The following is a 14,768-nucleotide window of genomic DNA, read 5'->3' on the forward strand; positions in this document are numbered from 1 at the left end:
AGACTTTACCATTTGAGCTTACTGCCGCCCAAAGGGTTATTCTGACCTCTCCTTCAACAGTGGAAGGGCAAGGGCCCTTGCTCAGCCCTTGGTGAGCCTTTCCAGCCTGTGAAATCAGCAGATACACGTACCACAGGTGTCTGCTGGGGTTTGTTCCCTGATCAGCTTCAGAGCTGGCAACAGGGACGCAACAGGAGCAAATCATGGGGAGGAGGGAAGCGATAAGGAAGAGTCTGCTCTCATTGCAGGGAACAGGATGTTAGGTAAGCTCTCCTGTTGTGTGAAACCTCACCTCAACAGGCAATTCTTTTTGATGAAACCACCCATGAAGAAAAACAGGAGTACTTATGTCCTATTGCAGTTACATACAGACTCCACACTCACCTACACAGCCTACATCTCTAATTGCTCTGGCGAAGAGATGCCAAGGGATGTGACATTAAAATATAGAATAAAATTATTACAATTTTTTTTTTATAATTAAGTGAAATTTGGAAAACACCCTAGGTCAAAGTGAACTTTGAGGATTTTTATTCTAGAAGAAAGAATAGTATCACGAGGTTCACCTAGCCATGTTTCTACTGGCAATGCTACTGCAAGCAGAAAGGCAGTTCTGTTCAGCAAGTGAAGACAGGGACACAGTGCCAGTGGTTTAACAGCTTTCCCATTTTAAAAAAGAAGAGAATGCTAAGGAATTAAATCCTGACAGGCAGAAAAATAATTAAACTTTTCAATTAAACCCTTCAAAACGTGGAAGAGAGAAAAAGCCTTTATTCCGAGCATGCATAGCAGCAGCTCTGTGAACCTGGATCAAAGTGGGGGACGTCAACCCCTTGGCACCACCACGCAGTCCAGAATTACTGACAGCATGGTCACCTTCTGCAGCACCGTCTGCCACAGGCTTCAGTCCCTTTGCCAAATAACTCTTCCCAGTGCACAAGCTCTCTGCTGTTAATGAGGACGCATCTAGCAGAACAGGAACCCCAAGCAAACTCTGACAGCATCCCAATTACACTGAAAAAAAAGATCCAATCATTGATTTTTGGACAAAGAACCGTGTAAGATCTGGACAACAGATCTGCCAGGGCAGGCAGAAGGAAGCTGTTAGGAGGTCTGAAAGGCAACACGCTGACAGACAGCTACATGTCAACTTTTAAAATTTAGTAGGAAAAGGGGAGGAGAATTAAACATAAGAGACTTTGCACCATTCTAGCTACTTCTACAGATGGTGGTGACAGTATTACCTGTAATTAATTGAACTTGTAATATACAGTAAAAATGGAAAATGAACATCACGGACCATTCTGACCACTCAGTCCAAATCCTGAGATTTCAGCACAGTGCTGCACACAGAAGTAAACTGTGTCCCTCTGAAAGTGCTCTCTGGTACATGTGACTAACAGCAGGTGACAAAATACTGTCACACGTATTGAATAACCATCTGGAAAGATAAGGTTGTTCAAGCCGCGTTTGCAAACCGGTTACGCAGATATAAGGAGCCATATAGTACCTGCTGCCCTGCGCCCTAGGGGAGCCAGGCAGGGCCTGCCTGCAATGAGATGACAAGACCTGCTGGGATGTTCCCCTGGGAGACAAGACCCAGCAGCTCATTCTCTAGGAAGCGCTAGAACAGATAGGTAGGAAATCTAAGTCAGTCCTTTCTCCCACACGGGATTGTCAACCAAAAAGCCACAGCTGAGAAACAGAGAAAAAGGTAGCAAGGAGCATCTTCCAGGAACCATCCCTGCCGAATTAGTAAAGCAACACAGGAATTCAGGAAGGTTAGAAGAGCAGGGCTAGGTGCCTACAGCTGTGAAAGATGCAATCTTTCTAAAAGCCTGTTGTAAGAGACCAAAGAGATGCAAGAACTTAAAAGATACCTTACAAGAGTGATGTGTAGCAGGAATTCAAAACTATCAAAGCTGAAAATTTTCTCTGCGAAGTAAGTCGACACGCATGTGGATCTTGGTTGGAAATGAAAGCTTTTTGCCTGACTATTTCAACTGCAAAAGCAAACAACTGCCAAAAAAGTTGAACTGGGCAAAAGAAACAAATTCCTCCTAGATCAAAAGCTCCAATTCGTAAAAACATGTCACACGACATATCATTCCTAAGTAATTATCAGCTGAAGGGCAGTGCTAGGATCAATGAGATGGCACCTTGGCCCAGAATATTCCTCCGTAACTTTCAAAAGTCAAGGCACTATTTTTATAACACCCAGAATTACCTGATTATCTTATGCTTGTACAGGAGAGAGTGCGTTGGTGAGGACAGATTATTGGTTCAGAAACAGCAACAGGGATGAAATATTCACAAAAATTTCCAGCTCCTAGCTCTAATAATGGACTGGAAATTTTGCCACATATTCAGTACCAAATATTAATTTAGGGTTGAAGTGAATGCCCCTTATGTACAGATGACGTGTAAATATCCCCAAAGCACAGTGACATTAGGACACTCAGGGCACACCACTCCTTTCATTCAGCAGAATACGCAACATTGACCACCGTGGCCGACCTCATAGCAGCAAAGGACTCAGCAGAGCATCACCAGCAAGGTGAGACTGCAACGAAAGGGGAGACTGTAAGATACAGTCTTCTTTGATCCACGGACTTAGTAAACATGACATAAATACCCACTTTGTTCTCAACTGTCTTTGGAGGCTGCAGGTATAACATCTCCTTCCCAAAAAAAAAAAAAAAGGCAAAATGCTTTTAATTCTTTGGCCTCAATTTGAAGGCCAAGCAAATAAAACATACTACTTCTGGATGTGTTTTTAACTGCAATAGTGAAGACAACATTGACGTCCACCAAAAGAAAAGGCCCTCCTACCAAAGGAAATACAGTTAATAAAACAAGTCCTAAAGGAGACTACATTGCTGTAAAAGAACATCCATCTAAGCAGCGGAAGCTAACATCTCACCATGTCATCTTAATATCCAGGCCAGTGAGGAAGATAAACAGATCTTCAAAGACATCGGAAGGCCTGTAGAGTAGCAAAAACAATAAATAAATAGTGGTGTTACAAAGCAACAACATGGTAGTCCCTGGGACCAGTTGCGGTTTCACAGAAGGGCGGGCTTCACTACCAGGGCCCCTTGAGCACACCACCAGATGGTTAAGCACTGTCCCAGCAGCACTGCTTGCAGCTGTACAGTCAAACTCTTGAACTAACTCTTAACACCTCCTCTTTATTATATTAAATAGTTGCTTAGCGAATACCTAAGAGGAAAACCAAACGCAACATATTCAACAACTGCTCTTTTTATCACATCTTCAACACTATTCCTTGACCAGCCATATCAAGTAATTAACGTACGAAACACATCCCCCAACTCCAGTAAATGCTTTCTGAACATCTGCCTAGGAAGAAAACAAGCCTTGCCCCAGAGGAAATTCACTCAATATGACTTGCAGGTGTAACATGAGCCAATAAAGAAAGCCCCTTCCAGTTAAAAATGTCAATTACATCGGAAAGGATAGCATCATTTTGGGGACAGATAATAAATGATAAGCTGGTAATCAGTTCTCAGTGCACCTGCCCATTCCTTTGTTGTCCAGCTTCAGAAAGATGTGTTAGGAAAAAGCAAAATCCCGCTTCCCCCCAGCCCTGCCAAGCACTATATGGACGGCTGCTTTCTGTGTGTCACTTGAGACCACGCAGAAAAGCCCAAATTGCATTTGTGTGTTTGTGAAGCTGTTTTGAAGGGCATTAACTCGGTCCCTGCCATTTGGTTGGCATCTATTTTAAAGCAGCGCCTGCAATCCTCTTCCCCAAATTGCCTGATGAGTTTGGCAAGCTGTCGCTGTTCAGCTAACAACAGCTCCAGGTTTTGGAAGGGGGAAAACAAGCTATTGCGTGGTGAGCAGAGCCAGGAGCCAACAAGCTTTCTGTATGTCATCTGAGGCTGACAGAGTAGTCCTTGCTGCATTAGTTCAGAGGACATCACCTGAAGAGCGTGTCTGTGTGATGTATGTGCATGCATCTTAAACAGTTGATTAGCAAATTAATCCTCATCCCTTCCAAATTATCTGTGACCACTCACGCATGATGAAATCCTGTAGTGTGAACTGTGTTGAAAACATGCAGCAGATCGACTAAGGCTACACAGGGGCTCAGAATGATCAGAGGTATGTTCATTGTGAAAAAAATGACTCAAACGTTTTAGGCTGGAAGAGACTTTTCTGTAAAATGGTGAATGATCAAAGACCTATAGGCAGCAGCTAAGCATATAAGAAAAGTCACTTAAAACAGAGGGTTATTAAAAAAAAAAACACTGACTCAAAGGAATTTTCAAGTAATAGAAAATTAGCCTGCGAAGTTCATTGGCAGAGGATGTTATAGCGCATAATCTATGAATCAAAAGGGAATGAAGTGAGCTCATGAAAAATAGGCCGCCCTTATCTATTAAGAGAAGCCATCTGCCTTAGCTAATAAGCAATGTGCAAAATACCAGCACTAAGGACTACCACTGGTGAAACACCACCTATACTTCCAACTGTTTCAAGTGCCAGTTCCCTATCCTGGGCAACCCCAAGACCACATGCACCACAAGAAATAGGATGTTGGGCAAATATAAGAGTCTCAGGAAGCCTAGAGTCACTTTGCCTTGGCTGTCGGAAAAGGCAGAATGATGTATATTAAAAATAATGCATTCAAGATTGTTCTGTTCCCAGTTTCTGAGCAAAACCAAACATTCGCATGATACAAAACACAAGAGCAGAGACTAAATTAAAAAGTGAGCAACAAGTTAATCTGTCCTGATGTCTGATTTTTTTTGCCGTTATTTCAATTTACTCCATTTAGAATGTCTTCTTAGGACAGAGCATTCAACTTCCATGGATTAAAAACTACTTAAATAAATAAATTCAGACTGAGCTCAGGAAGAGACAAGGCAAAAGAAAATCAAGTAGTATTTCTGGTGCTGAAAGATAGGATTTTCTAGGAACACAACATGTAGCATCACATGTCAATACCTTTATCATTAAGGTTATGGATTAAAAAAATGAACTATGAACTTACTCAAACTACTGTAACATACAAACCTCTGCAAATAAACTGGCAGTGCCATCACTATTTTTGTTGTTTTTAAGCAAAGAAAAAGTCACGTTATTTTGTAGTAGCAATAGTTTCTTTTTTATTTTTAATATACTTTAGGAAACAATATACAAAGCTGAGCTTTGCCACCATTTTCAAACGGTGGGTTGCTCCAATTACACAAATTCAGCGTTTTGTGATGGTTAAGAACAGCAGTCAGCACCAGACTTAAACAGTTAGCTACAACACAAACATCCTTCGAAATGAAATGTCATAATATCAAGACAAGTAAACCAGGAGTTAACATATGACAACTGTTGGGGAGGTGTCTTAAATCATTCTTGTTGAATTTTATATTTCGTTAAATATTTTATACACAATTTCCTGTTTACAAGTTTTAAACAAAACCTCCCTTGAGGAATTATTTAAGTACAAAAACGTTCAACAAGAACAGTTCTAATAAAGAGTCCCCAAACAGACCAAAATTTAATGTGTTGACCAAAGGAAATGAAAACCAGTGTTTCTTTGTTTTAACATGTTTATTACAACAGATACAATTCACATCTGACTAGCTTTTTTTTTTTCCTCTTTCCCCTCCCACAACCATGTTAACATGTTCATTGGGCTATTTCTTTATATTTGAGCAAGTAATGTACTTTCAGCACACATGCCCAGCAGTACTATAAGTCCATTCTTACAGGGTGCAAATGGAAATACGTTTCAATAATTTATACAAACAAGTGGGTTATGCTCAATCACTGCAATTTTAAGCTACTGTACACAGGAATGAAAAGATTATAGAAAAAGTGCCATAGCAACAGTGCCTTAAGAAAAAGAGAAAATTAGAAGCATTAAAAAACTGATAAAATCAGATTTAGGATTTCACGGGGAAATGGAACACAGAAAATGAAAAACATTTCTCTGTAAAACAGAAATGGAGAAGCACTGCTCTTGATTCGGTGCAAGTGTGGAAACAGTTGTTTCATGATATTTTTGTACATTACCCAAATTGTTGCAGCCTTAGACACAGATCGCCTGGCGCTTGCATTGAATTTTAGGAAATGCAAGATTTCTGAATGATAAATTAACTAAAAAAAAAAAAAAGAAAGCTAATTTTTGCAGACAGGTTTACATGTAAAAGGCTAGGTATTTAGCCACCTCAGCATTGATTAGTTTTGGATGTCTAAGCTCTGATACACATGGCTTCCCATGGCTTCACTCTACAAAACATATTTACAACGTGAAGAATACATCTACAAGAAATCTACATTTCAAGGGTTTTACAAATCATTCTTGTATCTTTCCCCTGAATTTGACTCCCTCCTGTCCCCTTCCCCATGTCATCTTTTTTTCTGCCCAGCTCAACGGTCCAAAGTCTACTCAAATGCAGCTCAAAAGTGTTAAGACTGGGCATCAGTTTAATAGTTCCTGTACTCAAAACCATGTGCAATTGTTTACAACTTTTCACACCATGAAGGAATTCTGATTCTTTAGCTTTTCAAGTTCTTTGATTTGTTGTCTCAAAAATAGTATCCTGCAAGAGAAAAAAAAAAGATTAGTGTAAATATTTTCATCACACAGAGATATTAAGTACCTACACAAATACTTTACAATTTCCTGGATGCCAAGCTTCTTAGCTCCATTAATAAACTTGAAGTATTTTAAAATGAATTCCTAATCTATTTAATCACCTACAGACTCCACGTGCAGGTGCAGAAACTGCAGTACTGGATTCCGTTATTAAAAAAACTAAGCTGCTGAGTTTCATTATGACTGAAACACAGTGACGTTTAAGCCTACTATTCAGCTGAATTTAACTTCAAGAAGAAGTGGAACACAGCAGAAGAGTACGCTAGCTCAATATTCTAAAAAATGCTGTTATGCCTGGGATGCAGTTTTCCAAACTGTGCAACAACCCAAAGCACTCAAGTTTTCAGCAAATACAATGCTCCTCTGTCCCCACCCTAACCTCAGTACCTCCAGTGGTACAAAGGTTAGTTTTTTTTTTTCTTTCCCCATAGCCTTGTTTTCTATCTAAACTTGCCTGTTCTTGGAGACACAGTGCCACTAGGGAGACAAGCCATTGCCCTCACATCTTTCAACTTATTTCCTCCCATTGTTCTAGAGGATTTTATACTGCACTAGATTTAGGTAACAGTGCAGGCAGAAGAGTTACACATGCTCTTGCTTCCCTGAAACAATTATCTCCTTAACACAGCCCGATGTATTTTAGTTTGATTCAGCCATATACAGAGTAATTTAGTGAAGAAGTTTTAAAGAAGGAAATTTTCTTCTAGGCAAAACACTTTTTTTTTTTTTTTTTTTTAGTATTTAGCTCTGTGACTGGTAGAGGAAAAAATATTCTGAAGTTTGCCTCTAGTTATGGAAAATTCCTATATTAAAAGATCCAAGAAAAAGCTGCAACTACACTTGACTTAGAAATCAATTACGTTGCTAGCACTTCCCATATGAACTTTTCTTCTACTACTGCACTGGCCTAAACGATTATTTCAGTTAACAAACATGTGGTTCAGATACCATTTCCTACAGTTTTTAATGAGTATTTTGTAACAACTTTTCATAATGCTGAAATGTAACGCAAGCATGTGAATGAAGAAAAAATTAAGAAAGAGTTGAAACATGACATAAATATTCTGCAAGTCCAAAGCAACTTTAATAAGATGGAGAAAGTTCATCCACTTTAGCGGACGTTTGTAGAACCCTTTTCAAATACATCCCCAGTTCTGTAAAAATCAATTTTCTACTGAAAAGTAGATAAACAATCAGGATACACACACTGAAAAACACATTAAGCTCAGGTATAAAAGGTATAGGCGTATGAAATGTATCAGTGAGTGAAGAGTGTCATTTCACAAACTGTCAGTTCTGGTTCAAACAACACACTTGCTTTGAACAAAGATCAAGTTCCTTCTCACAACAAACTTAAATAGTTCTATTCTGTACAAAAATACAGAAATTATATCATTATTCAGGTTGATAGGCTTTGATAATCCCATACTTTGTGAAGGCCTCCCCCCTACCCACCCACCCAAATTAGTACTTATGCCACATATTCATTGTCTTTGGGATGGCAGCGAAAACAAAAGAAACGTATTATCAGAGATTCAAAGTCGTAATCATCGCTATCCATTCATGGCTTAAGGATTCATGGTGTACAAGAAACAAGGTGCCATATAGGGAGCTCAACAATGACATTTGACATGTTATGTCAGATAAAATGTGCCTCCAGATACAGAAATGAAAGCTTAAGAGGTTTTTACTTCATCTGTAAGGAACCAAGCAGTTCCTACAGAAACTGTAATTTATGTAATGACACTATGAAGCTATGAAAGAATGAACATTTTATATTTTTTTATTAAGGAAAATGTAAAAATATTTTACAGCCTACTTCTGACTACAATGATTGTTTTACCAACTACCAAAAAGCAAGAGCTTCTGGGATAGAACTAGCTGTTTAAAAGGCATACAACACTATTAAGGCTGCATGACATAGGAAATAAGAATCACTGTAGTCAAACTATAGTGTGACTTAGTATACAGGATAACATCATTCAGAAAGGAAACTTAGTATGAAAGTTAACTCAGGATCATGACTACCAGTGAAAAATGTTTCAGCACATGTTGTAAGACTAAACTTCTCTATGTTGCACAACAGTCTCTGAAACAATATACAACCATGCTGTTAATAACAAAGACATCCTCTATTACTGATTTACGAAGCAGAGTCTACTTTGCCATAATCACCTCTTTCTCACTAAAGAACCCCAAGACCTTCTCAAATACCTCCTACCCAAATAAAAAAAACTAGTTTTTCCTTAGCTTGTGATATCAACAAGAACTTGTCAGACTTGTTTGACTCAATAAATGTTTCATGAGCATTGTAGTGGTTAAGGCCAGTATAAACCACGTAGATGTGTATCTATGTAATCTATGCATCAAGTATGGACAGGTATTTTAGAATTATTCTGAACTACTATGGGAATCTTAATCCACTAATATATCTGGAAAGATCTGCCTTTTCCATCTGTATAAGCAAAAATATATACAGATGTTGAATATCTGCCTCTATTCACTTGACACTATCAGGAGTTATCTGTGTGGGAAACAGGTAGAATGTACAGAGGGAAGACAGCTCTCAAACCTGGTAAAGATGAGCATACTTACGAAGTCATCAGTAAATACAGCTCATGCAAAACAATATTCAAATGGGAATTCTAATGCCACCTTGAAAATTACCTTTCTGAAAACAAACACACTTACCTTTGCTCACGCAAAGTTGCTTGAATTTCACATACTCGAACTAAAGATCTTAAATTCTTTAATTCAGTACAAATTTCTGACATATGAACACTTCCCATGTTGTGGGCTTCCTCACGTAATCTTGACGCCTACAACAGATATAAAGGTTAGGATTTTGACTCAAGCACTGGAAACAATTGGCTGTAGCCAAAGGACCGTTGGATGAATGCGTCTTGAAACAGCAAAGCACTGCAACTCTGAAGCGCTATGACTTCTAAACACACTGTAAATTAAATCAGAGGCGCATTGAGTTCTCCACAAAAGCCCATTTAGAATCAGAAATTAATTATATCGGATGTCAGTAGATTCTGTAACTCAGGCTCATGCAGGAATGTTTTACATTTCCTTGATCCTAACAAATGTTTGTTCGATCATCTTGAAGTTAGCACATGACAGAGTTCTGAGTTTCCCAATTAATTTGTTCAAGTAGTTAAAACCCTCCAGCCACTTTCTCAATGGCCAGCTTCAATTTCTCATCTAAATTAAGCCTCAGTGACAAAAACAGCTGAATGCCATCTTTTCACCTACTTCATTTAGAAAACAAAACTTAACCCTCTTCATGAGTTCTCTTCTAGACAACCTCCATTATTTCAGTATTTCCACTTAGCCATGTGGAGATGAGCACGTGTATACTCAGAAGGCACGACCCATCTTCCCAGTTTGAACATTTCTTAACCTCTTGTCACTGAACTAGATATACGACTCCAGCTAACTAACTCAACAGCAAAAGAATAGTAGCGTCATTTCTCAGATTGCAATATAGAAAGAGGACTTCTTGCAAGCAGCACAATGAAAAAGTTTATTTCTCAACTAGATCCTGTTCCTGCAGTGTTACTGTTTAGCATTGTTCTCTGCTGCACTGGGCCTGGGATGGAGTTAATTTTCTTCACAGCAGCCTGCGTGATGCTGTGTTTTGGCTTTGTACCTGAAGCAGTACTGATAACACAGCCGTGACGTAACTACTGCTGAGCACTGCTTACACGCTGTCAAGGCCTTCTGTTTCGCATGCTGCCTACCCAGCAAGCAGGCTGGGGGGTGCGTACAAGGCTGGGGGAGAATACAGCTGAGAAACCTGACCCAAAACCACCGAAGAGATATTCCAGATCACATAACATCATGCTCAGCAAGAAAACTATGGGGGCAGTGGGAGGGTGGGTGCAATCTTCCAGGGGTTGCTGTTGCTTCAGGACTGGTTGGGCATCGGTCAGTCAGCTGGTGGTGAGCGATTGCTTTTGCATTGCCTTTGTTGTTTGTTTCCCCTCCCTTTTCTTTATTAAGCTATCTTCATCTCAGTCCAGGAGTTCTCTCACTTTCGTTCTTCCACTTCTCTCCTCTACCTCAGTGGGGGCAGTGAGCAAGTAGCTGTGTGGTGCCTAACTGCCTACCGGGGTTAATCCACAACATCTGCTGAAGTACTTGTACATCTCATTTTTCCCTTCCTGAACAGAACTGTATTTAGCACAGGTCTTCATCAACTTCTGGAATTTATCCAGTTCAAAGAACTTTGTGATTTAATTCCCTCCATTAAGTTTTCTTTTCTGGATTGTGTTGACAGCCAGGAGTACACCTGGTCTCCAGTAGGACATCATCATCTCATGGCCTACATACACAGCTCCAAAGCCTTTTAGAGCGATAGTGAACTAGCAGTAACCAACTCTGAGTAGTTTTTTAAGCTGTCCAGCTATGCATCTTAAAGCAACTTCACCCAGAAGGTCTTAGAATCATTTCTGCATATAAGATTCTTGTTAACAGCCTTGCTGCAAATCAAGATATAACATTTGTTATTTTCTAGTATTACCAATGCCTGATCATCAAAAGAGAAAAATTTGACATAATTTTAATAAAATATCCATGCTGACTACCATCAGAATTTTCTTTTTAGGTATTTGTAAATCATTTTTCTTACTGGAATATTGTTCAATACTTGTATTACCTCTATGTTTACTGAGTTGAGATTGTCTACAATTCCCTTTCTCGTATTACTTAAGGACGAGGTAATTATGCCAACTATTTTCTGATTAGACACATTACTGGATTATTTACCAGTTTTCTACATTAATCTCTCCTAACTTTTAGCTACGTTCAGGATTAGTTTCAGCCGCTAATTACTGCACTGTACAGTTCTTGAAGTCTGACTGCTTTAACACATAATTTTGGTGAGCAAGACCAGATATTTATTTTGATGTTTACTCTGGCACGTGGTCTTAGGCCCTAATTTCAATGTCAGCTAAGCATCTGGTTAGAAATCTAAAGAAAAAAAAGGCACTGTATATTGCAGCCTCTACACTTTCACCTAACTTACCTTCTTCGCTATGTATTGCACCTACACTTTCCTTCATTTTTCTTTTATATCAAATATGTGACTTAAGTCCCTCAAGTACAACTATTCAAAACTGGTCTGTTAACACTGTCATGTGAAGTCATTGGAAACAGCAGACAGGACAACACAGTATTTAACAACTGGTACAAAGGTAAGAGCATCCAACAGGGTTCACGACTCCACAGCATTAGCTGGTTTTCTTTATCTCTATTATTGACACTGGAGGGAAAAAATGAGCTATAAACTGTATAAATCTACATCTTCTATGTTACAATAACTCTCAGTTCAGTACACAGCAAAAATAACCACTCTGAACTCTCCAAGCACTGGGCCAAGACCACGGGGAGAAGTGCCTGTGCTGCATCATGTCCTTCCGTACGCGCACATTCCACAGCAATGGTGGTTTGACTCAGCACAGCTTTTCAGTATCTTAAAATTGTATTTAAAACTTAATGGGGAAAAAAACGAGGCAACAACCAAGAACCCAAAGCACAATCCACACAGAGAATGAGTCTAGACTGTGCTTCTAGGAGTCACCCTGCAAGTTACTTGCCAAAAACTTCCCGTGTAGGCTTGAGCCAGCAGGCAGCCATTCTTCAAAAGGCCAAAGTAAGCTGGGCTAACTAAGGTTAATACCGGACACAGACTTTGTCAGACAGGTTTGCCTGTGACAGAAAGGACTTGAACTGGACTCAGTATCAATACCATTTCTTTGAGTAACACATTTCAAGTAGCTGACATGCATCCAGTTTCCCTATATTACCACCAAAAGGGTATGTTTCGTGCACTTCCTTTTAACAATGACAACTCTATGGATTTCCATTTAGGGAAACAAAACAAACAAACCAAAAACAAGGTCCAAATTTAGTCTGAGACCCCTACATCGCCTTAAAAACCAGGTACCACAAACAAGGCACAGTTCTTTTTTCACTGCAAAGAGTTAATAACTCAGTGGCTCAAACTGTGGATTGGTTTCACATAGTTTTAAGTATATCACCTAATTAATGACATCTTCCACATCGCAAAAATATCGTTATTGAAAAACTATGTTGAAATTTATGTTCTTTGTAAATTTCAACAGAACTTTGGCAGTAAGAGAAAATAGCTATGATGATTATTATTCCATTGGAGAGAATTTCAAAAGCACTGGTACATTAAGCAAGAAAATACCCAACTGCTGAACAGTAATCACATGTAAAGCCTGCAAGGTCTGGCCTAACCTCCCACCTCCTTCTGGCTGAGGACAAGCATGGGGTTTTGTTTCTTTTTTAAAGATGCTTCCAATTTCTAGAAAAAGCAACCTGGGTAACAAAAATAGTTTTTTTAAGCTACCCGTTTAGCACCCTCAGAAGGAACAGAGTAGAAGTGTACTCACCTGCTTTTCCGCGTGGTCTGCAGGCCAGCCTTGAACATGCTTTATAAGGTTTTCATTGAAGTGTGCTGCTAGCGTAGGTGTTAATGAACAAGTGGGTCGTACAGATGTATTCTGCGGTGCAGATGTTGAATTCGATGCACTAGTGCTAGAGGTATGATTTGGACCTGGTGATGGGCTTCTTTGACTACTAGAAGAAAGAATTTTTTAAAAAATAAGCATCTAAAAACATACGTAAACATGTAGAGAAACAAACAAAATTCACTGCTTCCAGCCACAAAATACATGAAGCATTTAAACTGTAAATATTTCTGGTAGATCAACCCTGTGGCACTTTTCCACAAACCTTGTGGTTGCATGGGAACCATCTGAGTGCTACAGCATGGCACTTTTTTTTCTTTAAAGACTCTGATAGCTGGTCAAGAAATGTAAGCTGTGCCTGTATTTTAGTGTTACACAGAGAACATATACACGCATATTCCACCTTCTTGTTACATATGCTAATAGCTGCAAACATAAGATTTTCAGTAACTACGTATCAGAGTCAGGCAGGCTTATTCAAGAGATTAACAGCAAGTGCCACAATAGCTATTAAGCACAAAGCCTGATCTCCTGATCTAAAAATACACCCATACGGGCTTTGAGGAGTTTAGCCATTTACCAGTGCCAAAACACCAATGCCTAGGGGACTGTTAACACAGTACATCCTCGCTTCAGGTGCTCAGGAAACCAGAAGCATCACAGCAAAGCATCACAGAAGCAGCAGCACATTTGTAGCTACCAACTTGACTGCTTTACTTGAACATATTCACATTAGTGCACAAACCAGAAAAATGGCAATCGGTTACTGGAGAATTTGTTCACAGAAGCAAAAAAAAAAATAGTGGGAACAAAAGACGTGTTCAGTTAATAACTCTATACTGTAAGCCAAATCAAAGACACTGTATCCTGAACAAAGCCTTTCACTGTCCTCTTTCGATCTCCACATGCAAGCAAAACTGACTTCCACATTTTCTGAACACGACTGCCATACACAGCTTTTCCAATTCTATTTTTGCAACTGTATTTCTTGGTCAAAAACTCTGCTAGTTTTTACTAAACAAACCCTCTCATGCTGATCTTTGAGAACAGTCTTTTGCCATCCACTGAGTTCAGTATTACATTATCTATAAAGTGTTCTAGCTATTGCTTTAAGCAACATTTATTTTTTTTTTTTAAATCACATTCCTCTAATGGTTGCCCTCTCGCTCCACTTTACAAGACACTTTTCCTCTCTACCTCATGATGCTCCACGTGTACGGGAGAATCATACAAGTTCCTTTCGAAGAATCCCATCTCATTAAAGGCCTATTCCTGCTGCAGTGTCTAAAAGAGGTGGGTACTGCTCAGCTAAACCTTTGGTAAACTGATATAGCTGGCTAATAGCCCTCGTACTCCCAATTTCCAAGTACCCACCCTTCACCTTACACTTAGCCTGTAAGCTCTCAAGTTAAAGTAGTCTTTTATTGTTCCGTTTGTACCACTTCCCTCAACAAAGCTGTGGTATACAAGCTGAACACCTAACATTAAGCCCAACAAGCTACAGAAGCTCCCCCCAAATAAATGAAAATCACTGACACTTAATTTCCAAGTGTCTAGAAGCCTAGGCATCAACATCAGCACAAACATCATGCTCACACTGTACGGATCCAACCACATCTGACAACTGCCAGAGCTGC

At 39.4% G+C, this 14,768-nt stretch overlaps 1 protein-coding gene across 4 annotated transcripts in view; it reads right to left on the bottom strand.

Annotated features, from left to right (window-relative positions):
* Window positions 1-6,352: 6,352 nt before the first annotated feature.
* WAC (WW domain containing adaptor with coiled-coil) overlaps window positions 6,353-14,768 on the bottom strand; it is a 61,206-nt gene continuing 52,790 nt past the window's right edge. For 2 of the 4 annotated variants that reach the window (XM_048076579.2, XM_048076578.2), the window contains exons 12-14: window positions 13,054-13,237; window positions 9,320-9,447; window positions 6,353-6,572 (exon numbers count right to left, since the gene is read on the bottom strand). In XM_048076579.2, the coding sequence (XP_047932536.2) occupies window positions 6,503-6,572; window positions 9,320-9,447; window positions 13,054-13,237 (382 nt within the window). In that variant the 3' untranslated portion in view covers window positions 6,353-6,502. Of the gene's footprint in view, window positions 6,573-9,319; window positions 9,448-13,053; window positions 13,241-14,768 lie in introns of all 4 variants that reach the window. The other 2 variants (XM_048076577.2, XM_048076576.2) reach the window with 1 other exon arrangement.

This window comes from Anser cygnoides, chromosome 2, assembly GCF_040182565.1.
Source record: "Anser cygnoides isolate HZ-2024a breed goose chromosome 2, Taihu_goose_T2T_genome, whole genome shotgun sequence".
NCBI classification, from domain to species: Eukaryota; Metazoa; Chordata; class Aves; order Anseriformes; family Anatidae; genus Anser; species Anser cygnoides.